We start from the raw sequence: 27,060 nt of genomic DNA on the forward strand, positions 1-27,060 counted from the left end.
TGATGCAGTGAAGTCAGCTATCTCAGCTGTGACTTCTTGCTTTTGCTTTGAAGCATGCCCCCTGCTTTCCTCATGGTGCAGCCACAACCAAGCTGTGCAGGTTGATAGCTTTTTAAACAGGAAATGCTCCATCCTCATGCCTTGCTTCTGCTGCAGGTTTGATTTACTCCAGAGAAATGCTAAAGTTCAGAGCTGTGATCTGAAGAGGTACAGTCAGGAGTGTAGGCACAACTAGCGGACAAGCTTCCAAATGAAACCGAGTCAATCTGGAGCCATTTCCCAACTGCTACAAGATGCTGCCTCCCCAGGTAGCCCCAGCTCTGCCAGCAGTAACACAAACACACACAAATGCCTCTGTGGTTTCGAGAGCTACAGCAAAAGAAGTGTTTAATGTCACTAAAATGGAGTGACTGACATTTTCCTGCAGCCCCAAAAGCCAATGATGCTGAAGCACAAAACAAGGCTTCAAATGACCAAGCTGATCAGCAGTCACACCAACAGATATTGAGCAAACAGGATCATTATTATTGTTTTTACTCATCTTCAGATGTATGTCACAAGGTGCTTGATCATTAACATTCTCTTAATGAGTTCGTTAGTTCCACACAAAAGCAGAGCAACAAAAAAAAGGCATCCCTGTCTGTGAGAGCAGCAGCTCAGCCCCTCTTGGAGGCAGCACCACATGAGGGCAGGGGCACCAAGGAGATGGTGTCACCTTCAACATGGTGCTACAGCACTGGGCTTAATCCAAGGCTGAAAAACACATTCCTGAAGTTGCTGGCTTGGAAAGAAAGGCAAGGCATGCAAACAAGTGTTGCAAGGAAACCAAAACACCTGACTGGGGCTGAGAGCAGAGCAGGCGCAGAGCTGCTGTCACCTCTGATCACACAGCTCTGCGGTTGCGTTGTGAGCACAGAAGCACAGCAGGCAGCTACTGCTCTGAGCTCTGCCTCTTCATTTCAAGGCAGCTTTAAATGAGTAATTTTAAAGACGATAATCTCACTGCAAATGTAACTCCAAACAGCACGGCCAGCTGCAAGTAATGCATACAGCTCTACTTCAGAGAAGCAATTATGTCTATCATACAGAAGAAAAAACAAAGTGTTAGATCAACAACTCATGCTGCTGAGATACACGCTGCTTTTCAGAGGCCATGCACAAATTCTGCCATGAAACACCCAACAGAACAAACCCTGCTTTTTCAAATAAATATTGTTTCCAAATAGCTCAGAACCAAAGACTTTAAATAACAGAATCTGCTGTAGCAGCCTCAGATACCCTGCAGGATCCGATTCCTACTTTCTCACTTCACTCTGTTATACCATCCCATATAAAACGTGTTCATTCAGGTGGTCATTGACATGTGAAGTGATTGAACCACAGCCAAATGCTCACGGTATCGAGGCATGGTCGGCACCACCTGGGCAAAGTCCTTTGGGAAGGGAACACAAGGAGAAATGCAAACCGAGCTTCCAACTGAGGTAGACAGATCACGGAGAGAGAGCAACAAGGGTTGGGGTGGGGCTTTGTTTCCCTTTTAACCTCATCAAGGAAAAGGCAACAATAAAGGCATGTCAGTATTTCTGACAGTGAGAAGTTCCGCTCTGAAAAAACTAAATGCACAATTTTAAAATAGAAATATTCCTCTTCTGTTACCAAAACAAGCAGAATCATCATAGAAAACTATGCATCTTTCTCCTAATGATTTCAGCCTGCTGTAGAACAAGCCACGTTAAAGCAGCCAGCTACCAGCCTGCTGTTCACAGTGTAAAACATGCAGCTCTTCAGCTGAGGAACACAGAACAAGAAGCTGTGCCTGCAGCATTTATAGCCTGCCTGACACAGAGAGGTTATTCCAACTTTTCAGCCATTAAGTGCAATGTTTGTGGCCTTCATGGGTGTGCTGGTACCTATGGCACTGCAGTGTTTGTAGGGCAGCTCCCTCTCCTCAGGCTTCTGAGAGCTGGGCTTCATCCAGCAACCTGTAGAGCCAGAACCCCATCACCCATTCAGTTACACTTCCAGAAAGAAAGACATGGGGAGAGGAAGTCCAACTTACTTCTGTGAGAAAAAAAACCAAGCTCCCCAGTCATAGTACTGAACGATTCTGACCCCAGGAAGGCAGAGCTTAATGGCCAAAGAACAGCTCAGAAACTGGCCTGCGCTTCACGACAGCCTCCTCATGTTCCTCCTCCTCCACCACCTCGGAGAGTGAGCAGTACGAAGGGAATCCCCCTCTGGTTTTCGGCTTCCTCCTGGGGCCTGTGGTGGCAGTCAGCAGCTTGTTCAAGGATGAAGGCTTCCTCAAACCTTTGGTGAGATCGTAGAAAGCCATGTCATCAGATATGACCCCCAGGAAGGTGCTGGTGGAGCTCAGGATGGATGCGGCGATCTTGGTGCTCTTCTTGATGGGCACCGTGGGTCCTGTGGAGTGTTGGAGTGTGGGGTCCCCCAGTAAGCGCCTGACCGCCACAGGGGTCCCATCCTTCAAGTATTGGTGTGGCTTTTTCCCGCTGTAGTCCCTCAGGTCGGTCTTGGCATGGTAGCTGCGGACCAGCATGGAGATGACGGCGTCCCGGCCGTGCATGGCCGCGAGGTGCAGCGCCGTGTAGCCACCATGCGACCTGGCATCCACGTTGATGTGGGCCCCTTCCTTCTCTGCTACATCGATGATGTTCCTCACCATGTCGCAGTTGCCATTCTTGGCAGCCCAGTGCAGGGCGGTGAAGCCCGAGATGAAATCCCTCCGGGCCGCCAGGCTGGCATCACCCAACAGCAGCCCGTGGAGCTGCTGGGACCACTGCCCCTCAGCCGCCATCAGCAGCCAGCGGTGCTCAGCCTCCTCCAGCGGCACCTCTGTCAGCTCCTCGCTGGTCCGGTGACTCTTGGGGACCCGGCGCAGACTGGGCGAGTGGCACCCGCCGTCCTCCTCCTCGTGTACGGGCGATACAGCGCTATCCGGCTCTTCGGACGGCCCCGGGGCCGTAGCGGAGTTGGGGGCAGCCGGGGCCGGCACGCAGCGCACCGGCAGCATGCAGGGCTTGGGGAGCGGCTCCTTGCGGGCATTGGCCCCGCCGGCAGGTAGCGGCACCCCGCCGCCTCCAGCCTGGAAGATCCCGCGGAGCTCGGACACGGCTCGAGGCGACGGCAGCTCCTCGGGGGCCGGCGGGGACAGCCGCCCTTCGCTCGGGGGCTCGGAACCTCCATCCTCGCGCTGCTCCGGGGGCGGTCCGGGCCGCAGGTGTCTCCGTAGCACTACGAACTTGGTGCCTTGCCGCTCCTTCACCACCGCCACGGCGTTCACCGCCTCCTTGAAGCGCTCCCTCCGCTCCGCCCGCTCCGGCGCGTCCCCGCCGGTCTCCAGCAGCGGCCGGAAGGCGCCCAGCAGCTCCGCGTTGCTCGCCCACCCGCCGCGCTCCCGCAGGAAGCCCAGCACGGCGGCGGGGCTGAGCTCCTCCATCCCGCAGCCACAGGTGGGGCCGTCGCAGCGCTCCGCAGCCCGAACCCCCCGAGGCGGAGCTGCCGGGACCGGCGGACAGCGCGCACCTGCGGCCGCTACCGCGGAGGTGACGGAGCCGCCCGCGCTGCCGCCTCCGTCGATAAAAGCGGAGCGGGGCGGTCCGGCCGCGCCTCTCTCCTTTCTCCTCCCCGCGGGGCGGTGCTGCGCTGTAAGCAATCCCCGGGCAGGTGAGGGGTGAGGGGCAGGTGACGGCCCGGCTCCTTCCGCCGCTCTCCTCCCCCCCGAGGGCGGATGGGAAGCGGCAGTCGGGCTCTCGGGGCCAACTTTGGTTCGCTGCAGTATTTCAGCGCAGAGTTTCTGGAGCCGTGTGTTTGGCTGGGGGGCGGGGGGGGAGAAAGGAGCCTCTGCTGCTCGGGGAAGCAATGTGTACACCCGTCTGTGTTCCCCGGGCTGTGACAGACTCACCTCCCCGCAGCAGCGAAGCGCAGCCGTGAGTCCTGCTGCGTTTGTCCCACTGCGTTTGTTATGTCGCAGCCTGGCTAATGCAGGAGGTGCGCTCGGCTCTCGCACCAAACGCTCCATCGGCCGATTCCACTTCCAGCTCTTTAAAACGATGATTTCTGGCTCTGAGTTGGCTCTTAGTGCAGCTTTGAGAAGCGGTTGGAGCTCTGCTCTCCAAAGATGCTGCTCATCAGTGGCTCCGTGACAGCACCTGGCCCCAGCGGGGGCAAAAGGATGGGTGGATGGCTCTGCACTGTGAAATACGTTCTGTTGTATGTGCTGCTATGTGTATGAATGTACCTCTGCTGTGTGTTTATCTTTTGGCTACATAGTAACTACTACAACGCTGCATCTGTATAAATGATGAAGCCTTCGCAGTGTGCCTGCATGTGAGAGAGGAGCTGTGTTCTCTTTTCATGCAGAGAACTGCCTGACTGTGCTGCCATATCAATTGCTTCTGCTCGAGCACTTCTCTTAATGTAATTATTGTTCTCAGCTCTACGGAAGAAAGAAGCCTCGGAGAAACGCCTTTCCCCAGGAGGAGGTGGAGGATTGGAGCCCCGCTGCAGGGGCGACACTCAGCCAAACTTGTTTTCTCCTCTGCTGAGAGATCAGTGAATTGATTCCTGAGTGACTGAACAGTTTGTCTAGGAAAACAGCAAGAGAGAACACAAAGCAAACAGAGTCAGCGCGGCACAGAGACAGACAGAAGTAACTGTTTGCATGAGGATGGATGGGAAAAAAAACAGGGTTTAGTTCTCACTGTCTTAGAGCTTCACTGACATGGAATGTCAGCCTGGGCCCAAATCTCCATGTTGAAGGCGGTTTGAGGTGCAGCAGCCTCCACGCAGCACACCTCTCTCCTTTCTGCCTCTCCACACCCACCTGTGGCGGTGGAAGGGATTGCTCAGCCCTTCCCTTGGCAGCCCTTCCCCTCCCGGTTCCATCATTGTGCAGAGCTCTGGAAAAGCTATTTTGTCTCTTGCTCACGAGCTGGCACTGAGCCAGCTCCTCAGAATCGGTTTGCTGCTTTAGTGTTCTTTCACACAATAATAGCACGCAGTCTTTATGCTGCTCATAGCAATTCAGCGTTTCTATGGGCATCGTACACCTCTCATTACTGCCTTTAGAGATGGCTGTACAGTAACCTCGCCCTCTGCTGAGGGAGCTGCTGGTGTGTGGGGTGTCAGTATATTAGCAATGCCTTCCAGCTTATGGCATCCCTGCAGATCTGCCTTGCCTACTGCAGGGAGCTAATAATGAACGAGCATCCAAAAATGAGCTGCTATGCCTTGGTTTCAATGTTAATTTCTCTTCCTTACTGGAATCTGTTGCAAGCATAAGAGAATCTCAGCAGTCCCTGATGTTGACATATAAATTCCAGAGTGTAGTGCTGTGTGTGTCCTCTTTGCCAACGTTTCCCTTTATCTACTGATGTCTTTGTGTTGCTCACCTTCCAGGCTCAGCACAGCAGGATCAGATCCCAATGAGCTCCACCTCCTTTACTCAGTGCTGGGCGTACTCAGGTCACACCGTGCAGCAGAAGTTAAGCTGCTTGAATGAGTGTTATTAATACAGATAATAAATGAGCCCAGAGCATTATGGGCATTGCTTGCCCGTCATCGGGAACTTCCAGCCTTAAGAAGTTCTGCTGCTTTTTTTGTGTCACCAAAAACCTATAAAGCAAATATTTTGTGTGAGGATATTTTAGGGAGCTCCGTGGGCTGCTCCTGGGAGACTTCAAGCCAACTGCTATATGTCTCAGTGTTTCTGATTTACTGCCTGGGATAAAAGCAATGTACAGAAACCCACGATTCATTTCATTTGCTGCTACTTTTTAAATCACCACTATTGCAGCTCACTGCTTCTGTGCCGTGAGCCCCGACAGCTCCTCTGATTTGGATTAAGAAGTTCTACCTCCAGGAGAGCTGACTTGCCCTGAAATGAAGTCAGAGCAGAATGACAGCGCTCACCATTTTCCAGTTTCATCGTTGATATTTCCATGTGAAACAAAGAGGATGCATTGTGAGGGGGAAACAGCTCCTCCTTTGTGCCATGGAGAAATGCAGTAACCTTCAATGGATAAACAAGTGAGCAAAGGTCTGGGAAGGGGTGGGGGTGAGGGCTGTTTGCGGATAAAAGACAGCAAGGTTCAGCTCTAACACCAGGATCTCAGCCATTCAGATGCAGCCATCCACATGTCTTGGAGTTTGTGGTTATGAAACACTGCTTGTTCCACATGGATGGTGGCACCACCTCCCCCTACCATCCCATTTTTCAGGTGGTGCCCATAAACCTGGTGGGCTCCTGCCTGAAGCGATGCAGACCTGCCTTGTCATTCCAGCAGAGCTTTGTGAACCCAGCGTGAGGTGCAGTGTGGGAGTGCTGCCCTTCAGTGCAAGGAAGGAAAATACAGGGTCTGTTTCCAGCCATCCCAACCAAACTGCTGGGATCACTTGGAAAATGGACCACAACTGGCTCTACTTGCAGCTGAGGAAGATGGCACTTGTGTAGAAAACCCTTCTAAGTCCCATATGTTGTCAGTGCAACCAAAGCAAGTCGATAGAAGTTCTTGTGCTGCTAAAAACAAACCGAAACCTTTTGATTTCTAACTCTACCCAGGGTTAAATACTGCATGAAATAAACAGTTACCAAGAAGCTGCTTCCTCTGGCCTGTGCTGCAGAATGTGAGAAGGCTTTGTTTATCTGCACCACCTGGACTGGAGGACGAAGGATTTTATGCAGCCCTGACATCCCCAGGAAGCTGTTCCTTCCCTGGGACAGAGGGCTGCCAGGGTTGTGTGTGCCCACAGAATCATAGAATGGCCCGGGTTGAAAAGGACCTCAAAGATCATCCAGTTTTGACCCCCCCACTATGGACAGGATCAGCAGCCACTGGATCAGGCTGCTCAGAGCCACATCCAGCCTGGTCTTGAGATAGAACATCCAAACTCTGACCTAAATTCGCCATGGATTTAGCAGGTACAAATATTCCTCCAAACATAGAATCCTTGCAGGAGTATCCAGCACCACTGCAATAAAATTAATTTCCTGAGTCATTAGGAATGATTTGCATAATAACAGATGCCTTAGCAGTTAAAGGAGGCACCAAATCCAATTCTCTCCTCTTGAACCTGTTCTTTTGCACCTGAAATGACTGTGAGCCTTTACATCGCCTTTATGCTGTGCTCCACACTGTCAGCACTACTAATGGACAAAGGTGAGGAGAGTGATGGCACCGCAGGTCTCAGCAGCACAGCTGAAAGCCAGAGCCAAACATCAGCACTGCCCTGTGCTCTGCTGCAGTGCCTTGGAATTTCCTTCATGTCATGGAATTTCCTTCCAGCAGTAGATCTTTGCATCTGACCTGAGGCTCAGTGATACCAGCAGCTGGTGCAGATCACCCTGTGTGAGCCTCCTACAATGTTCTGTGCTGTGTGATCAGGGAAAAGGGCTTTTAATGAATGGAACTCAACACATCTGGCATAATGGGATTTAAGCAAGTGTCACGCTAGAGCATTATGTAGTGCTAAATCAGGACTGCAAAGGCTGCTTGTAATATATAAAAAAGAGTAGTTTTAAAACATCAAGTCTGTTAATCTTTGCTTCTTTGTAATGCTTAAAAACTTCTGTCTCTATGCAAGCAGTTCTAGTTGCATCTGAACACCAGAAATATCAGATTTGGGCTTTTTTCTTTTTTCCTAAAGGACTCAGAACTGAGAACCTTCAGGAATTGGCCACAGCAGCAGCAAGGCTGCAGAGTGAGAGCCTGTTCTGGATGAACATCTTTGGCAGGACTAAGTGAGCAGCACAGATTTGCTACCATTGGCAGCTGCAGCACAAGGCAGCACGAACCAAGAGCTGTGTTTGTGACTGCAAGATACATTTCTTGTTTCTTTTTCTTTTTTTTGGTCATTTTTGGAGTTTAGAGAAAACGAATTAATGGATGCTGGTCAGCAACGCCCTTTGTAGAGACATGCAGTGCTTCTGCAGCCTGTCTGCAGCCAGAGCAAATGGACGGACTATCAGAACTCATTGAGCTGCAGGTACTGCACTCAGGAAGGACAAGAAAACTCTTCTTAACTGCACTGGATTGATTGTACTTCAAAAAGCAAATAACAGCTCCCTAGAAAATGCCTTGGAATCACTTAAGTGACAAACAACCTGCTTCCTGATCTCCAGTCCCCTGAGCACGAGCACTTGATGACCTTTGCCTCCTTCATTCATTAATCTACACCTAATTTTCATATCCTGTTTTATTCCTCCAGGGCAGCACAGTCACCTTCTGGGACGAGCAGTGCTGTGCAGAGCTCCTGCAGTGTGATTCAGGTGGGTCCCCAGGAGAGCTGGGATGAATTGGGATCATGTTGGGGTGTAACACAGGATTTTGCACTGCTGGGAATGCAGCAACTCTGTGCCCACTAGGACAGTGTGGTCTCATTAATTTATATTGTGGTGGGAGCAAGAGACCTTTGGAAAGATCACAAATAGCTGGTAAGGGAGAAGATGGAAGTTATATGGAGTGCAGGTCATAGAGTATTATAATGAAGTATAAGTTCCACTTTAAATTGGTTGCTTGAGGTCTGTTTGAATGTGCTTTAGGGCACTACAGGGGCTGGTGCTTTTATGGATAATGAATATAAAGGGACTGACATACTGGCTGTCTCCCCTTTGCTTTCTCTTACCAAGAGGTTGAAATGTGGCAAACCTTTTTAAAAGGCAAAGCAAGGTTGTTCATTACTTCCTAATAAGTGGAGCTTTATAACTACATCATCATTAGTTAATGACTCTATTTGAGGCCTTTCTTTGTGCAGGATGCTGGAGCTCAAGCTGTGGTGGTGTAGGAGCCCCTGAGTCGATAATGCTGAGTCCTGCAGACAGAACCACCCCACGTAAACTCTGCCTGGTCTGTTCCTTGACGGGTGGCTGCCTGCCTTCACCCTGCACTTCTTCCTGTGCAGCAGAGCATGCCTTCCTCTTCCTCCCGGGGGCTCACACTGGCTGCTTGTTCCTCCTCAGTCCTGAGCAGCACCAGTTAGGGCTGAGGTTGGTAAAGAACACTTAGCAAAGAGGTCTGAGTGTGTGTCCGAAGGTACTGAAGGGATTCCTGCTGTGCTCACAGGAACTGCTGCCTTTTTGTTCAGACAGCAGCTTTTCACTGGCCCTCAGGTGTAGCAAGTTGTAAGCAGACCTGACCTGCTTGGTGGCCTCCACGTGCTCCTCAGCTGTGCTTTTGCACTCTTTACCCAGGCTCACGTTCCATTTGGAGGCACACATTGCTCCAGTCGAGGACGAGGAGGAAAAAACGAGGACATCGGGGCTAAACTGATGTCAAGAGTGGGGAAAGCTGAGGCGTGCCGCACGGCAGGGATGCAGGTGCAGTGTGGTGAGCAGCGGTGCGACAACGAGCCGGTGGCTGTGAGCAGCTCCTCCCGGTCGGAACATTGCAGCAGAGGGCACCACAAAGCACATCTCCGCTGGGAGCGAACAGCTGGTGCAGCGCTGCAGAGCTGAGGAGCCGGGACGGGGCTCTCCCCAACTTCAGCACCCACCGCGGGCAGCACGCAGCCCAACGGCACTACGGAGAGAGAACAACGTGGCTGCAGAGCGGGGCCGGCGACACGCGGAGCATCGCTGCGGGAACGGCCGCTCCCGTAGCTCCGGTGCCGCCAGCGGAACGGAGCGGAGCGGGACAGAACAGAACGGAGCGGGACGCCCCGCCCGCAGCGCAGGCGGCATCGCGGGGCACCCCCGGCCCTGAGCGCAGCGGCCGCCCCCGGGAGGGGACCGTGACGGCGCGGCGGCCGCTCCCGCCCCTCCCCGCCCCTCGCCCGGTGCCGGCGGAGGGGAGTTTCCAGGAAGTGGCCATATTGGATCCATTCAGCCGCAGCCACTCGGGGCGGGCAGAGTCCCGCGCTGTGCTCAGCTCCGGCCATGGCCGCCACCGACCTGGAGCGCTTCTCGGTGAGGAGCGGGGCGGGACGGGACGGGACGGGACGGGACGGGACGGGACGGGCGGCTCCGGGGTCCTCGGTGCGAGGACGCGGTGCGGGGCGAGGAGCGCTGCCCGGCGTTGTGTAACGGCGGTGGGACGCGGGCTGCCCGCATCAGCGCGGCGGGCTGTGCTTGCTGCTGGATGAGCTCCGCATCCCGGCGGTGCTTCTTGGAGCGTTTATAGCTATAAAAACCCCTTTTCCGAAGCGAGGGCTGCTGAGCGCGATGCTGCTGAATCAGTGGGAGCAGCGGCGGTTCCCGGATCCCCGGCGTGCTGCCCGGGCACGGCCCTGCCGCCCTTCCCTCTATTGCTGCTGCTTGCCAACAGCCTCCAGCTGCTGCGCTCCTCCCGGCCCCGAAGTTTCCATCTCAGGATTGAATTTGCAGGAGCGGAGCTGACCCGAAACTCGCGCCGGGTGCAGCGCGTTGTGAGCTCCTGTCTGGGGCAGGGAATGCGGCTGGTGCAGAGCTCCGGCAGCACAGCGCGGAGGGGCTGCGTTAGTTCGGTGTATAAATACCCGTAAGGCCGCCTCGCTGTGCCAGCTGGTGCTGCTCGGCTTTTCCTGGGTGTTACAGAGCCCGGAATGCTGCCGAGCCTGGGAGCGAGCCAGTTTAATTTTGGAGTCTTTGGTGTGGGTACTTGGGTGCTCGGTGTGCTTACGTCCATGTGCTGTTCCTTGCTTTTGTTGTTGTTGTTTTTCTTAAATAAAAGTTCCCAAATGCGTTTGGCTCCCACTGGAGCAGAGTGAGATGGCTGAACTGCAGCGTCAATTCAGCACCCAACTCCATTAGGGGAAGTCTGTGTACAGGAGCAAAGATGGGCTTGGGGGGGTGGCAGGGGTCCTTCAGCCCATGGGTTCCTTGGCTGCTCTTTGCCTTTGGGCTCGCTGGTCCGGATCCAGGGCTGTGGCACAGCACGGTGGTTGAGCAGCGTCTCCTGTCAGTGTGCTGCAGGGCTGAGTGCTGCCCTGCTCGCTCTGCTCCCTCCATCCTCAGTGCACGTTCTGGCTTTGCTGCTCCCCCAGCAGAGTCGTGGCACCTCCCGGTGGGGATGTTCCAGGTGTTTGCTCAGTGGTCTTCAGAGCTTTCTGGGTGTCACTCTGTACCTCAGTTTCCTGAGTGGAATTTTGAATGGGAATGATTTGCTACTGCCAAGAAGAAGTGATGATATTTATTTTCACCAGCTGTTTGTACCTGCGGGGGGAAGTAATGTATATCAAAACCGCCTCCAGAGGCTTTTTTAACAATAACTCCTGTTCTTTGGGTTGGTGAGGCTATTTTTAACTGTCCAGCTGTCAGTGACCTCCTGGAATGCAGTGATCCTTAGGTTTGGGTAATGTGTTCAGAAAACTCCCCTTGCACAGTCCTCCTGAGCGCCTCTGCCCCATCGCAGTGCAGTTCCCTTGAAGTGCAGCTGTTGGAAATGACCAATAAAAGCAAATGAAAGGAAGCTGGGCTCTGAGCTGCAGGATCACACCAGCTGAGCTCAAGTCAGCCTTTGTTTTTGTGGATGTTGTGCCTTTGTTTTAGTCAATGCTGAGTTTGTATGAGGTTGGCTGGGCTGCCCTGGGAATGTGCCACACCACCTCCCTGCTGGGGACCTGGGCTGCAGGAGTGGTGCTGAGCACCTGCTGTGCTGTATGGTACAGAAAGAAAGCTGGAGAGCAGCTGGGGATGTTGTCTCAGCCACACTCAGGTTCACTGACAGCTCACTTTGAACAGAAAGCAATGACTTTATGTAATCTGGGCTCTGTATATGGGAGTTTGGGTCAGTTGTGAAACACTTCATCGTCAGAGCTTCCCCATTCAGGACCATTAACCGCCATGTGTCGCAGTGCTGGCGTGGATGCTGATGGTTTTAGTAAAGGTATGGAGAGCAGAAGGCAGAATGTGCTTGAAATTCAGCAGGGAGATCCAGAAGCTATGGAGGAAGCTGGCAAAGCTGAAAGGAGATGTGAAGGAAAGGGAGATGCGTGGGAGAGTAAATGGGATGAGATGTGAGACCCAGGCTGGTAGATGGCTTTGCTTCAGTGGAGCTTTTGCTACCACCAAATGTGTTACTTTCTCTTTTTTCAAGCAAAACTCTTCAGCTTTCTGAAATGCTGTCTCTGAGGTCTGAATTAAGCATCTCATGGAGGTGCAGAGGCTGTTCCTTGGGCTTGAGACTGAGCTGTGTGTATGTGAGGATGGGCGGATGCACTCAGCCTTCACTTTGGGTTGAGAATAAGGACTTAGCGTTACACTTTAAGTTGTGGGAGTGTCACAGCTGATTGGTTTGTGTGCCCACTGTAGCTCTGAGTGTGGAGAAGGGCTCTGTGGGCATTAGTGCTCAGTGAAGAGAGTTCTGGGTGTGCACACTGTGTGTGAGCTGTGCCATAGGACAGTGTATTGCACTGTGCCTGTTCCTGCTATAGCTGCCTGAATTGTGGTAAATTTGATGCGTTGCTGCTGCTGTTTTCTGTAACCTCATGTTTTTCCTGCTGCCTGCATGGCTGAAACCTCCTGTGTGTGATGGTCAGCATTACGTACCTTTGCCCATGGAAGGAGTGGGCTGAGGACAGCTCTGTGTGCTGTGGCTATGGCAGTGCAGTTGCCGGAGGCCATATGACAGCTGATCCTAAACATAGGCTTACGATCAAATGCTCAAGGAAGATATTTCCATCACTCAATTACAATGGAAACTGGGGTCTGCATGGACTTGAACATCCCCCTCCTTCCCCCCATGTTGTTATTTGCCCAATCAGAGCCAGTATTTGGGAGTTCTGGGGTCAGACTTTCCTGGGTTGTGTTCCGTGGGTGTCTTTCTTTTAAGCTTCATGATGAGTTTTCATTTGGAATGGTTCATTCAGGTGATCCCCCATGCAGAGCTGCACAGAAGTGGCAGCTTTTTCTTGGAGCTGCTAACGATGTGCCCCAGGAAGCCTCTGTCCCTCTGTGCCCTGGCAGCCATTCTGCTGCTTTGGGAAGGAAGATGGGAAGAGCTGTTGCATGGGAGCACACATATTGGTAGCTGCCTCTCCTCTCCTGCAGTCCGTCCTGGGGATGGCTGCCTGTCCTCATGCAGGAAACCAGCTCTGACTGTTTCAACCACAGGACCAATTTACCAGACCACAGTCCGCTGCAGTTAAACACTTATTTGGAATGTATGCGCTGGGAACAAATGTTGCCCAGAAAAAAGCTTTTTTGTATGTTTTTCCTACCCCGCTGTGGTGCTGTTGGCGAATCCAAGAGCATCTCATCCTCTTGCAAAAGAGATGCAACGTGTTGTTCTGCGTGGGAGCTCCGGAGCTGCTCCTACCCGCTCGTAATCACAGCGAGCGCCGAGGTGGTGGGTGGAAGGACGTGAGCTGGCAGATGCTGGAGCTGTGTGTGCCCTCTGCGTCGGCAAAACAAATGAAGCCTGAAGAATAACTCTTTCAGGAGGCCGGCACGGCGTCAGGACTGGCTGTCAGTGCTGTGGTGGCAGCTGTCAGCCTGTCCCCAGTGTTACTGGAAGGCCAAAAGCTCCCTAAATGCTGCCTTCTGTAGGAGAATGCCAGCGCTGTCGCCAGCTGCGGTGAGAGATGCAGCCCCGTCTCCGGGTGCCCCTGCTGTCCCTGCCCATGCAGTGCCCTCAGATGTCTGCAGGAGCTGCTGCTGTGCTCGTCTCCCTCCTCCTCCTCCTCCTGCTCCTCTGGCTTGGAGGTTGGGAGGGGAAGAAATGCTGTGATGCTGAATCGGCCTCTCCAGGGTTGTGCAATGGGAGGTGCAGGTGGGGGTGTGTATCTGGAACGTGTCCTGGGCACATTGTGGCTGTGGGCAGGAGGGGTGCCCTGCTTGGTTTGGATTAGTTGCAGTATTTATGAGTATTGTTGCCCTGTCCAATGCTTAGTTTTGATGGGGGGGAGGGGCTGTATACATATACAGCCTACCTGTTCCTCACCTTCTCCACACGTGTGCATGCTGTGAGCTCTAGGTTTGTACCTGAAGCTTGGCATTCAGTTATTTGAGGATTGCAGATGTCAAGGCAGTGGATGGATAGGGGAGCTCCATTCAGCTCCCAGAGCAGCTGAAGTGAGAAGAAGAATCCTGGAGTCCAGGGCTTTTCCTCGGTCCCGTCCAGCTCAGACTTTGCTCCCAGAGCCTCACCTCTGGCGTGCGAGCTCTGCATGCAGAGGTGGATCCAGGCAGGGGGTCAGCTCTGAAATGGTGTGACAGCATCCAGAGGGCTGCAGCAATGGGAGCTGTGTGCTTCATCCCCAGCCATCCCCTCTGACCTGTGGGCAGAGCGTGGGGTCGGGGCTTTGGAGACTCCACTGCATTTAGATGTCCAGATTCCTTTGTGAAGCCAAAAAGAGTCCGTCTCCCACACACATGAAATTCCAGAGATGTCAAACAGCTGGAGAGAGGTTCCCATGGAGCACCCTGCCTTAGGGCCAGAAATGGAAAGCTGTTGCTCTTTTTGCCTCATGCGGTTTCAGAACCAGATGATGGCAGGGAGCTGCGGGGCTGCAGCCCGTGCTGCATTTCTGCTGAGCTCTCTGTGCTGTTCCATCCTCCTGGCTGCTGTGTGAGGTGCTGTGCTGAGCCCGTGCCACCTCTGCATGACGTGTGCAGGGAAACACGTGGGGAATGTCTGCAGAGCTCTCCCCAGGCAAGGAGCATTCCTGCCGGTTCCTGCTGTAACTGGGGGCAGGATGCAGCCCTCGGCTTCCACGTGGCCTGGAGCTCTGCAGGAGGAGATCTGCCTGCCTGCAGCGGGCTGCACGGGCATGCCTGGAGCTGGGGGTTGGTGCAGAGTGTGTTCCCAGATCTCATACTGGAAATCAAACCACTGTACAGTGGCACATGGAGCTGCCCAGCTGTGCTGTGCTAAGCAGTGCGCACTGCTGCAGGCACAGAGCTGCTCGGGTCAGAGGGGCATCTCTGGTCCCTCATCCATACCCTGCTCACAGCAAGCTGCTCTGGGCCTTGGATCCTAATCTGATTTGAAGCTGTTGGTCAGCTCTGTCATGGTAAGAGCATTGCCCAAGGAAGGGCTGCCAGAGCTGGGCCTCCCAGGAGCTCTTTCCTTCCCTGTCTGTTCTGGCCTGTGGTGGTGGGTAGAGGTTTGTGCCATCATTTCAGAAATGCCAGAGTCCTTTCAGCTTATCCTTTGCTATAAGTTTCATTTTATTTTTCCATCGTAGAGTCTTCCAGTTAAAGGCATCATGTGCTAATATGCTCTGATGCCTTCTGGAGGCATGTGTAAATGGGGTATCTAGGAGTCAGCTCGTTACGGTGATGACTGGTTCAGGTGATGGCCATATCTGGGAAACTTCTCTGCCAGGCACTGCCACTAAGAGCCCTATCCAGGGGTGAACTGCTTGTGGAAATGCTGTAGGGTGTTTGCATGAGGCAGCTGGAAGAAAGCTTGCATCAATGCCCAGAACTCTTGGGTTCCCACTAGAATATCTCTGTTCTCTTGTCTAACAATATAAGGAATGGTTTTTATGGGCAGTACATTCTGGAAACGTATGTGGGAATTCGACGTGTTTATTTTAAGTGGTAACTAAAACAAATAGTTTTGGTGGCTGATATCCAGCATGGCTGGGTAATTACATGGTGGGGATCCAGAGCCTTCTTTCCTTATTAACGCATCTTTTAAACAGCCCCAACCCCTTCCCGTGCCACTCCTTGCAGGTAGGTTCCATTTCTTGGCATTGTCCCATACGTGTTTGCATGTGCCCAGCTGGGACCAGGAAGGATGTCCTCCTCCCGTCCCAGGATGGGGGAATTCAGATGATTGAGTGGGAGCTGAGGGTGCATCTGCTGCCTGGGGTGAGCTTGGGAAAGTCCCATGCTAGATAAGGGGTGAGCTCAGTGTTCTGCTGGCCTCGTTTGACTGAGCAGTTCCATTGCATTGGAAGGCTGAGCACACTGTGGGTGAATAACCTTGGGAAGGAGCGGGGCTGGGGGAGGTTGGTGTGTGCTTGTTTGCCTGCCATGGGGTTCTTTGTAAACAGAGTGAAGGGAAAGCTGTGTTTGTGTCCTGGACTCGGCTCTCTTGGTTTTGAATAGCTCTTGGGGGATGGAATTCTCAGGCTGCTGAAAAGCTGAACTTTCTCATCCTTTAAGGTCATTTTGGAGGAAATGTCTCTCATTTTTGGTCCCGCCGTCGTCACTGTTGTAACTGACTCTCCTCGTTCTCCAGGCAGTGTTCGTGTTTGCAAAACACTGTGTACATAATGCCCGGCAAATCCTGTTTTGCTTCATTGTAAACTCCCATCCAGGACTTACGTGACAGGGACAAAACGTGTGTTAATCCTCTCTTAATGAAGAAAGACCTCACAATTAATTAGTAAAACTTCACTACAGTCTCGGGGAAATGATAAAAGAACAGATTATGAAAAGGAAACATGTGGAATTTAGTTTTTAGCAGGAAAAGCTCTGAGGGAAGTTAGAGCCAGAAGCAGCCTGTTTGTTTGCAGCACATTAGAACTGATGTTGAATTCACAGGTTGGGAATGTATCATCTTAGTGTGTGTTGTGCAAGGAAGATGAGAAGCGCTGCGCTCCCTTCAGTCTCAGCTCTGGAAATCAGCAGGGAGTGATGTTTTAGGCCCGTGCCAGCTCGTTTCTGTTCAAGATGTGTGGGATTCTTATTTTACCTCTCGGAGGAAGGCAGGCTGTGAGGCTGTGCTACAGCTCAGCTGTTGGCTGCTGCGGTGAGCAGAAAGCAGTTACCTGCCCAATGCTGTGCAGAGCCACAGAGCTTCCCTGGGAGATGTTGGGGCACAGGGCGTGCTGTGAAGCACCACCGTGCCTTGCTGTTGTGCTTTATTTGTGGGTATTTCTTTGTTTTGCTTTTCCCTGATGCCAAGTGTGGCTGCTCTCCATGCCCTCGCTGCTCTTGGGTTTTTTGAATCTCTCTTAAGAATGGGACCAAAACCATTCAAAGAAAACGTCACTTCAGGCAACGTAACCTTCAGCTCTGAAGGGGAGAAGCTCAGTTTTGTGTCTTCTGTCTCCGTGATGCTGAGCATGCTTTCGTTTCTGTTTGACACATCTTGGTGGTGACTCCATCTCTACTTCTCCTGCAAAGTTTTGCCTGCCTGGAGCACAGCTGGGAGGAGTGTGAATAAAGGCTGGAGTGTCTGGGAAAATTCTTGGCATTCTTTGCAGAGCGGTTTAAAGGGGAGCTGGCAACTGCTGGTTGTTTTCTTTTATTTTCCAGTGTGAGCTTTTCACTGGGGTAGACTTCAGCGTGGGCTGGGAGCAGTGGGAAGCCTGCAGCAGCTGGAGGTGTCTGGCTGCAATTCTCCATCCAGGGAGGGATGGCTCAGGCGTGGTCCAGCATATAGTGTGATGGAAAAGAGGTAGAACTGAGGGCCACTGGGGTTGTCCCAGCCGTTGCTGGAGTGCTGGGCATCACAGCATTGCGGTGGATGGCTCTTAGGGCTGCCATGCCACAGCAAGGAAAACACTTCTGCCTTCCCTGCAAAGACTCGGCTCACGCTGTCTGAGCTGCATCCTGTCTGACCAGCAGAATGGACCAGTGAGAGGTAGCAGAGAAAGTGAAGCCGACAGCTGTTCTGAGAGAAGCAGTAAATCGGCATAAACCCCACGTTTAAAGTTCTCTTACTGTTTTTCTTTCCCCAGCCCTGCCCAGCTTCTTACAAAGCAGTAAGGATCTGGAATTTTAAGCAATGCTTAAGATTAACTGGGAATGTTCTGGCTTGAGTATGTGCTTGCACTCAGCAAATCTGCTTGAGATTAGGTGGCATTTCAGTGCAAGGACTTCAGCTGAAGTGATGCTGAGGTCTCCCACGATTAGCTCAGGCTGAAAGTGTGCTTCCTTCCATCTCCAGCACTGCAGGACGCCTACCTGAGCCCTCTGCCCACACCAGCATCCTTGAGCTGGGCAAAAGGAACATCTCTGAGTTCTTCCTGCTTGACTGTGTGCTGGCTGCTGGTCCCTTGCAGATGTTAAGTGTCTGTCATTGGGAGTGTCCAGAGATGAGGGGGAGCTTCAGAAAACCTGATTTGTCATCGCTGTCAGCACTGATCCAGAAACTGGGCCATGTCCCAGGGAGTGCCTGCTGGGACAGAGCAGCTGAATTTGGCATCTGACGTTTGCCCACAAGGCTCAGGGCAGGTGCTTAAGTGCTCTGTGACTCAGTTTCCTTGTGAAATGGGGGTAGAGCAGCAGTGTGTGTGAGCAGGACTTTGCAGTGAGGTGTGTCTTCATAACCACCTGGCCCTGCTGTGCAGTGCTGCTGGGGCCCTCAGCGCTCAGGTGCCAGCATGGCAGTGTGTGGGGCCAGCAGCCATGTGGGTTTGATAAGCAGCCACGTCTCGCTCAGCCCTCCCTCAGCTCAGCTGTAACTGAGGCTCCCTGTGTCACAGCTGGATAATTTCCTGGTTCCATGCATTTCCACTGAGGAAACAAGGGAAGAGCATTTCATAAGCCCCATTGGTATTTGTGTTAATCCATGTGTTTCACGCCCTGTTGTGCGTTGTGGACTAGGAAGCAGGAAACCAAAGGCACTGCACTGTGCCTACCAGCTATCCCCGGCTGTGCTGGGTGCAGGGTGGGCTCCTGCAGCGCTGACTGCTGCATCCATGCTCTTCCTCTCCTTGATCTGAGTCATTCCCATCGGGGAGCTGCAATCTGTCTGCTAGCACTGCCATCTCTTTGCATTTTGATTTGATTGTAAATTGCAGGGTGCCTCGTGCGCTGCTCCGTGACTCCTGTCTGCCCATGGCTGTATCTAGTGCTGCAGAGCTGGTGGAGTCGGGGGAGGGGTAGGGATGCCTGGCTGTGCCTGGGGTCCTGCAGGGTTTGGGGCTATTTAATTTCCAGATGTCAGCCTGGCTGGAGGTGATGATCAGGTGCCCCCAGAAGTGGGAACCAAAGCACTATGGAAAATAATGTGCAGAGATTGTTGCCTCTGACTGATTTGTAAGTACACACATGGGCAAAATGTGAATGGAAAAAGCTCAAGGAGAGAGGAACGTGAAATCCTGCTGGCTGTGAGCTCCCGGGACATGAAACATTCCCCCAGTGGCTGCGGCTCTGCCTGCAGCCCAACAAGCTGCTTCCTGGCTGTCCCTGGGCTGGAGCTCGTTGCTTGGGTGGCAGCCCATGTTGCTTACAAGAAGAAAGGCGTTTGCTGCTTTGCCTTGGAAGATGTCATCTGTTTGTCTTTCTTGTGTTTAGTTGGGCCTTGGAAAGGGACAAAGGCACCGTCAGCACAGGAAAGTGCTGTGTTACCTCATCTGTTGCAGCCTGAAGCCAGGACTCTGCACTCAGGTCAGGGTTTGGCTGAGAAGCAGCACTGTGATTTTTCTGGGGGGGGTTTCACTCTTGGTTTTACAGAGCAGTTCACATATTGTCCATACGCTGCTGTGCCTGCTGCAGTGAGGGAGTCAGCTTTGTCTCAAGCAGAGAACACAAGCGTGTTTCATGTCAAGACTGTTTCATTTTTTGAGCAGTTGGTGTCAGAATGGTCTTTCAGAGCCCAGTCCCAGTCAGTTCATACTGCTCCCAGCACAGCAGCAAGGAGGATGAGGGCAGTGCATGGAAGGCTGAGCTCACTGGTGCCATCCCCGTGGGTTGCACAGGCAGAAGCCGCTTCTCCTGGGAGCAGCCATTGGACCATGTAATGATGCAAATTGAAACTGATGCAAATTGGGAGGTGAAGCAAGAAGAGGCTGGAAAGCAGGAGAGCCAAAATCAGTTTTTTTCTATTTTTAAAGGATTGTAGGCGCCTCGGTTGCTGCTGTAGCTCGTGCTCCGGCTCCTCGTGTTTCCTTAATCCTTGTTTCTTCTAATTGGCATGTGGGTACTGTAGTGACTCTTTATAGGGACCTGGATTTAGAATCAGAGATCTCAGTCTCTGTGATTGTGTTTCTCCACTGCCTTTTCTGTCTCCCTCACAATAAGAAGGCAAATGACATTATCTTCCAAGGAAGTGGTTTGTGGGCAGCTGCCTTGTTCCTGCTGTGGGACTGTGCTGTGGATGGGCTTAGGAAGCCAATGTGGGTTTGAAATGCTGCTTTCAGTTCCCTGGTGCAGCTGCAGGAGTGGACTAGTGGGTCATGTGTCCTCCAGCAGGGCTAGATGTGCCTGGTGCTGTACAGCAGGCTCCAAGTGCTGTGATTTGATGTTTGCTTTTGATTTCTGAGATGCATGGTGAAGCACAGCCGCTGCCTGTCTGTCCAATGGCAATAGAGCATCCTGTGATGTTGTTGGACCAGAGCTGGGGATCGATTCCCTCTGGGATGGCCACTGTTCCCATCATGGAAGTGCCCCCAGGTGCTGTTTGTGTGTGTATTGCAAGAATGGATGCAGGATGGAGCTGCAAAGGAGTTGGACTTCTCAGGGAAACTGCTTGCATTCCTGAGGCTGTCAAACACCTGTTGATGATGGATTGGAGGGGAAGAATAAAATGAAGAGAATCTTTAGTTACTATTATCATTACTGTTTTCCCCTGCTCTTACTGACTGCGTTGCAGCAGTTGCTGTGCCAACAGCAGGGCTGCCCTGGAGCTGGGATGGAGCTGAGCGTGCTGTGTGCAGAGCCAATGGTCTCTGTGCTTTGGTATCAGCAGCATTTTGGAGCCCATCCAGGTTATTATCACTGCTTACAGAAGGAAAAGCAAACTGCACTTCAAGGTCACAGACAAAAATACTTCCACAAAGTTTGGCTTGTTGGCTTGGGGATGCTGGGAGATGATGAGCAGTTTGGGGGAAGAGTATTTTTGTCCTGTAACCAACTGCTGACCAGAGGAGCGGACAGCCCTGCTCAGATGCACTTTTCTCTCTGTCTGAAGCATGACTGAGTTCTCAATGTCTCCCCTCCTCTCTGGAGCCTATTTTAAACCCAGGCAGCGGTGCTGCCTGTTGCCTGGAAACCTCCTCCGAGCCCAACCGTAGACATCAGCAGCTCCATTTATTTCCTTTCCAAAGCACCATCCCAGGCTTCTGCTTTGTGCTTTTTGTTTGCTTGGTTTGTTTATTATCTAAACCAAAAAGGAACAAAACTCACCGACTGTGTGGGAATGTTTTTTTTTGCTTGTCAGCACATTGTGGTGATGGCAGCTGGGGTTTGGCACCATGTAGGGTGGCTGAGTAGAGTGGGGCTGGGAGCAGCCAGAGCTGGGAGGGTGTGTGAGACCTGAAGGGACCCCAGCTCTACCATTGCTGGGTCTGGGGGTTCTTATGCTGCACCAGGACCGTCTCCTTGAAAGGGAAGAAATATCTCAGAGCCCTTTCCCAGCACATCTGCTCCCAGTTCCTGCAGCTGCCTCACTGAACATGGCCTGGTGTCTGTCCCACAAGCTGGGGGCCCACTCCGTTATCAGCACCCCTCCTGCAGAGCTGTTGGTTGGAGCTTTGTTGTCATTGCATTGTGACAGATGAATAGAGGGAAGCACAACCTGCAGGTTTCTGCATCTACGCAGCCCTTTTTTAATTCACTTAGCATTAAACGATTGGCCACCTTGGAGCCTTAATTGGTGCAGCCTCTCCCATGGGAAGGGTTGAAACAATTGCTGTTTCTGCTTGGTTCGAGAGCACCATTGATCCCAGTGGGATTAAACAGCACTGATTGCAGGAGCCCAACTTAAGTCCTCTGTGGTTCTATCCAGGGAACCCAAAGGGAGCAATGTCCCCGAGTCACAGTGAGCTGATGGCAAACCAGTGGGCAGCAGAGAGTCAGAAGGTGAGGTGTAGCTGCTGCTTCAGCTGTTTGCAAGCAGTCCTTGTGATATAAATGGTGTATTTTACAAAGCAGAGAATGTTGCTTTGTTCTCCCAAAGGCGGCACTGAGGGAGGCTTTGAGTCGAGTTGCAGTTGAAAGGTTCATGGTTTACTGTGGGTTGTTTGTGTTGTTTGTTTTAAAGAAATGATGTTGTAGAGCAGAGGGGTGCACGAGGCTCATCGAGTCACTGCTTGAATTCATTCAGTGCCAGTTCAGCTTCTTCTCCGGGCACGCTGCAGCCTCCTGGATGAGGTGCTGGGCTGTTGAAGCTGAGGTGTGGGGGTTGGATGGTTCTTCCATCCCCATCTTTCACTGAGTGCTGATGACTTAGAACAAACAGACCTATATACTAAAGAAACCGAGAGTGAATGAGTCATGGCCTGATGCACGTATCTTTGCTTCTTCAGGGGAGGAGAAGAGTGCTTTAGAGGCTGCAGATAGTAGCATGGTCACTGGGTTCAGGCACTGTTACTGAGTTGGGCAGAAGGTTGGCACTGTGATGAATTATTTCTGCATATCTGAACTCTCCTGTTAGCCGTTAGGAATGGAGGGACCTTCTCTTAGCTCCTCTCTTCTGGACCTGCTCTGCCTTTCCATACAGCAGGTGTACAACCCCCCCGTGTCACCTGAGGTGGGTTTGCTCCATGGCCCACATGGTGCCCATTGCTGGGCAGCAGTGTTGAAAACAGAACTGGTTTAGTTCTGTAGTGCTTTGCACATGGGCCATCTGTGGCTTTGCTGTGGAGGAGTCTTGGACCCTGCCAGATGATCCGTGGCCATTTATTGCCTTTATTTCTAAGCAGCACTTCCTGTACAGGTGACCAGCTTTGTCCCCCTCCGGGGGAGGGAGGAGACAGAAGGAAGAACAACGTGTGTATGGGGGAGGCAGGAACGGGAACTGCAGAGAAACAGTGGAAACTGCGTGGTCACAGATGGTAAAGCGAGAGGGTTCCTCATCCTGACCGGGCTGGAAGCGTGAGCAAACAAAACCACGCTGCTCATGGCACAGCAAGGGAAACAGATCGAGTGCTTGGGGAGAACACAGAGCTTATCTGCCTGGCTTCAGTGCTGGAGGAGTTGAGGAAATAAAATGGGGGAGGAAAAATGAGGGATAAAATGCACATAATGGGTTTTCCTTTGTTAACCTTTCCCAGCTGCATGCAGTTGGAATTCATGCTAGAGTTTCCTTGCTTTGTAGCCTGGAGCTTAGCTCTCTCTGAGCCAGTTCCCCATTTGGACTGTTGTCTGTCTTTTTTCTGCTATTGGTTTGAGATGAGGCACACAGATCCTCAAGTGATGTGGCAGTGCTGGGCTCTGAGCAGAGGTTCTGCGGTGCCCCAGGAGGTGGCTGCTACTTGGCTCTCTGACCTGTTGCTTCTCCGCAGCTCTGCTCATCTGTCTGTTTTCTCCCTCCCAGAATGAAGAGAAGAGGAACCTCTCCCTTGGGGGCCATGTTGGCTTTGACAGTCTCCCGGATCAGCTGGTCAGCAAGTCTGTCACACAGGGCTTCAGCTTCAACATCCTCTGTGTGGGTGAGCACAGTCCTGCAAGCAGATGGGGGTGGAATAGGTGGCGATGGGGTTGGGACCGTGTTTCCGTATGAGTCCTGCTGGGAACGCAGCTTGAGCGCATCAGAGATGCCTGGCTTTGAAAGAACAGCAACCCATTTCCCACAAAACGAGCAACCAAACAACTACATTCCATCCCCCCCAAGACAACACCCATCCTCCTCACCCTCCTGCTTGGGGCTGAGTGAATCAAGGGGCTTGAAAGGTGACCACCTCTGTGCTAGGAAAGGGATAGGGGGAATGGTCTTTGTGGTTTCTAATGTATATATCTTGAGGACTGTGAGAAGGTGCAAGAAGTAGACTTAAAAATAACCTTGTTATGCTCTTGTGTTTTTTTTTAGTTTTGGTATTTTTGTGATTTATCAGGTCGTGCTGATATCAGAGTGCTAGAAATGAGCTGCTTCAATCATGAGAGCTTTTCTAGGAGCCCAGAGAGAGTGGGAGCAGAAATAGCAGTTGTGTGTGCTGAAGGTGCAGCCTGATGGGCTGCCTGCAGAGCAAGTAGGGCACAGAGGGCTGTATCCTTGGAAATCTGCCTGTGCTCTCCTGGCCAATAGGGCTGTGTTTCAAGAATGAGGAGCTTAAATAGGGCCTCTTGTGGGTCAGTCTGGAAAAGGTCAGTCTCATACGGTTACCTGGAGCAGCGGTTCAAAGTCCTTCTGGTTCATGGTCAGTCATGAGCCAAATACTCTGGGCTGTAGCTGGGTTTGTCATGCATGCCAGGTTTCCTTTGATGGCTGCTGGAAATGAGGCTTACAGATGGGAATCTTCTGCTCATCTGGCCTCTACTTGTTCTTCAGGAACTTCTCCATCTCTGCTGAGTTTCTCAGTCATCCCCATTTGCCCCTAAAAGCTCTCCCCATATTCATCTCAGATGTTTGACTCTGCAGAAACGTTTCTGCTGTTGGAAAGATGAAGATATCCTACTTTGGTCTTCCAACACCACGCTCTGCTGATGTGTGTAGTGAAGATTCACCGTGGAACGTGGCCTCTGATAACACTGTCCTGCTTTGGCTTTCATGATTCACTTACTCCTTGGCTGGTCTGGCATAGAGAATCATGGGGCAGTAGGGCAGCCTTGAGAGAAACAGAAATTATAAGGAGAAACTCTGGTAATCAGAAGTCATGTGAGGTGAAACCAGCTGAGTTGCAGACACCATCTCTGGGCTGGGTTGCAACATCTCCTTGTGCAGCCAGAGCTCTTCTGAGCAGAGCAGCACCTCCTGCTCCATAATACAGCTGTAGTGCTGCTGGGGTTATCTGTATGCATGGACTCCCATACCTGTGCTGTTATTTCCCCTAGTTCAGCTGGTGCTGTTTGCTGCACAGGTGTCACCAAACAGAGATGTGCTGTGACCTCACTGAGAGCTCGTGTAGTGCTTCCTTTGTGCTCTAAATGAAGATTTCCACCTGCTGCCCCCTGATGTGTTTCTTTAGCCAGCTTCCCACCAAAGAAGGCTGTTTTTCTGTCTGGAACTTGCAGGCTGTATGATAAAATCAGTATGCACATGAGCCTCTGCCTTCTGGTTTGAATGTGCAGCATGCTTTTCCCCGGGTGATCCAATCCACATTGTTTCTAAACTTTATCATCTGACAGGGCCCAGATTTCCCCTGGCAGAATAGTGAGCAGGCAGTGGGACAAGCCCAGCGCTGCCAGCTAAGGGCAGAGCTGTGCCTTCAGAGGGGAGAGCTGCAGAACTGCTTTTGGTGCAGCTGCTGCGTGGATGGAGGGAAAAAAAGTTACAGCAGAATGGGCTTTAGTCCTTTGACACACTGACTGTACGTGTGGGACCCCAGCAGAAGGGCTGTGGAAGTGGGACAGGCTGCTGTAAGGCTTCCAGACCGAAGTTCAGCTGCACAATGAAATCACAAAACTTCCATCTTTGTTTTTTTTTCTGCTGTGAAAGGAGATTTTCAGTCTGATAGCAAGTGGTCCTGGCAGATCAGAGCTGCCTGCCTGTTTCTCTGCACTGAAGTATGCACGCTGACTTCCTTCCATATATCTCTCTAAATGGGACAGGTCCCCAAGAGACTCTGATGGTGAGATGGAGCAAGGAGAGAAAGCAGTTTAAAAAGCCTGCTGGGGTTGGAAATCCCACAGAAAGGGGGGACAGGAAACCTCATCGTCAGACTTTCCTGTCCCTTCTGCAGCACCCGTTGCTGTGCACTGAGTGCCCTGGGACCATTGCTATGTTTGGGATTGGCAACACCTGAGCCAGATCATTCTTGCCAGTAGGAACAGCTGAGTTTTACTCCAGCTCAGTTGAAGACTCAAAGATGTACTAAAACTCTTGTTCCCAGCTTCTCTGCTACAGGTCCCAGGCAAAGTCAGCATTGATGAAGGGGGGAAAAATGCATTCTCTAATTTGCCGAATGTCCCCTGCTGGGGGGGCTGAGAGCTGCAGGCTGGATTTGCCTGAAGCACGGGAAGCCTTCAAGGGTGCTGTTACCTTTGTGACAATTACGTCTCTGACCACAATCTGTAGTAACCTTTCACATTATAATTTAGTTCTGCTCTGTAATTAATACCCTTTGAAGTGATAAATTCATGCTGCAGTGAACTGATGACTTCTTGTTCCTAGGTGAGACTGGCATTGGGAAATCCACGCTAATGAACACGCTTTTCAATACCACGTTTGAGACTGAAGAAGCCAGCCACTATGAGAGCACGGTTCGCTTGCGGCCACGGACCTATGACCTGCAGGAGAGCAACGTCCACCTGAAATTGACCATTGTGGACACGGTTGGATTTGGGGATCAGATCAATAAAGACGAAAGGCAGGTCTCGTGCCATCTGCTCGGCCTTTCTGTGCTCCTCTCTGACATTTTGACACAAACTGCCCGTGATGCTGCTTGCAGTATTACAGGGGTGGTGCCCATGTTTCTGTGAATGCAGAAGCTCCTGCAGTGCCTCTGGTTTTGGGGACTGGATGCAGGGGGAGCTGTGTGAGGAACCAAAGAGAGATGGGAGAGGTCACACGAGGTCTTTCCCAAGCAATGCAGGCAGTGAACAAGCTGTCCTCAGCACGGGGTTGGGAATTAACTGCTCTGGCCATGATTGGTGTCTCTTGGCCTGTCTCATTTAATTACATCTTGTTCAAGCCCTAGGTAGAGGCTTTCAGGGACTCCAAGGTCTCTCCTTGTCATCTGGCATTGCTGCAGCCAGATGGCTCAGCCCTGCGGTCTCTGCAGTGTGTTCTGTGGAGGTGGTTATCTTCCATGCTCCACTGTCATTAAGCTTTGCAGTGCAGCATTGGGAGGCTCCAGAAACCTTTGGATTAAAAGGTCTGTGTGTAAAGGCCACGCTTTTCCTGTTGTAAGGATAAATTACTTCAGTCTTAATCAGTATCATGATATGTCTAGGAGAATTCCTTAAGCCTTCCTTCAAGCTGTGTAATTTTGGTCTCCAGTCTTTGGGTTGCTAATGGTATGGTTTTAGTTACAGGCCGATAGTTGAGTACATTGATACGCAGTTTGAAGCCTATTTGCAAGAAGAGCTGAAAATCCGCCGTTCTCTGTTCAACTATCATGACACGAGGATCCATGTCTGCCTCTACTTCATCACTCCCACTGGGCACTCCCTCAAGTCTTTGGACCTGGTGACAATGAAGAAGCTGGACAGCAAGGTAAAAGGTTGGAGACTAGGGGTGTCCCTTTCTGGAAGGGGTGATACTTGTGCTAATGTTGTCACCAGGCAGGCTGTCACCAGAAACTCTCAAGATCATAGGAAACCTAGAAGTGGGTCACAAGAGGGTCTGGCTGGGTCTGTTTGTTTGCACACGAGCTATTGCTACCTTAGTGGACAGTGGGTTG

The 27,060-nt window shown here is 51.9% G+C and overlaps 2 protein-coding genes across 3 annotated transcripts in view; one reads left to right on the top strand and one right to left on the bottom strand.

Moving 5' to 3' along the window:
* Positions 1–355: 355 nt before the first annotated feature.
* On the bottom strand, positions 356–3,623 carry SOWAHA (sosondowah ankyrin repeat domain family member A). Its single transcript, XM_015875567.2, has one exon. The coding sequence runs from the start codon at positions 3,458–3,460 to the stop codon at positions 2,129–2,131; it is 1,332 nt and encodes a 443-aa protein (XP_015731053.1). The 5' UTR covers positions 3,461–3,623; the 3' UTR covers positions 356–2,128.
* Positions 3,624–9,792: 6,169 nt separating this feature from the next.
* Positions 9,793–27,060, top strand: part of SEPTIN8 (septin 8) — a 31,668-nt gene continuing 14,400 nt past the window's right edge. For both annotated transcript variants that reach the window (XM_015875568.1, XM_015875569.1), the window contains exons 1-4: positions 9,793–9,925; positions 23,097–23,211; positions 25,830–26,025; positions 26,687–26,873. In XM_015875568.1, coding sequence (XP_015731054.1) covers positions 9,896–9,925; positions 23,097–23,211; positions 25,830–26,025; positions 26,687–26,873 — 528 coding nt within the window. In that variant the 5' untranslated portion in view covers positions 9,793–9,895. The remainder of the gene's footprint in view (positions 9,926–23,096; positions 23,212–25,829; positions 26,026–26,686; positions 26,874–27,060) is intronic.

This window comes from Coturnix japonica, chromosome 13 (genome assembly GCF_001577835.2).
Source record: "Coturnix japonica isolate 7356 chromosome 13, Coturnix japonica 2.1, whole genome shotgun sequence".
Taxonomy (NCBI): domain Eukaryota; kingdom Metazoa; phylum Chordata; class Aves; order Galliformes; family Phasianidae; genus Coturnix; species Coturnix japonica.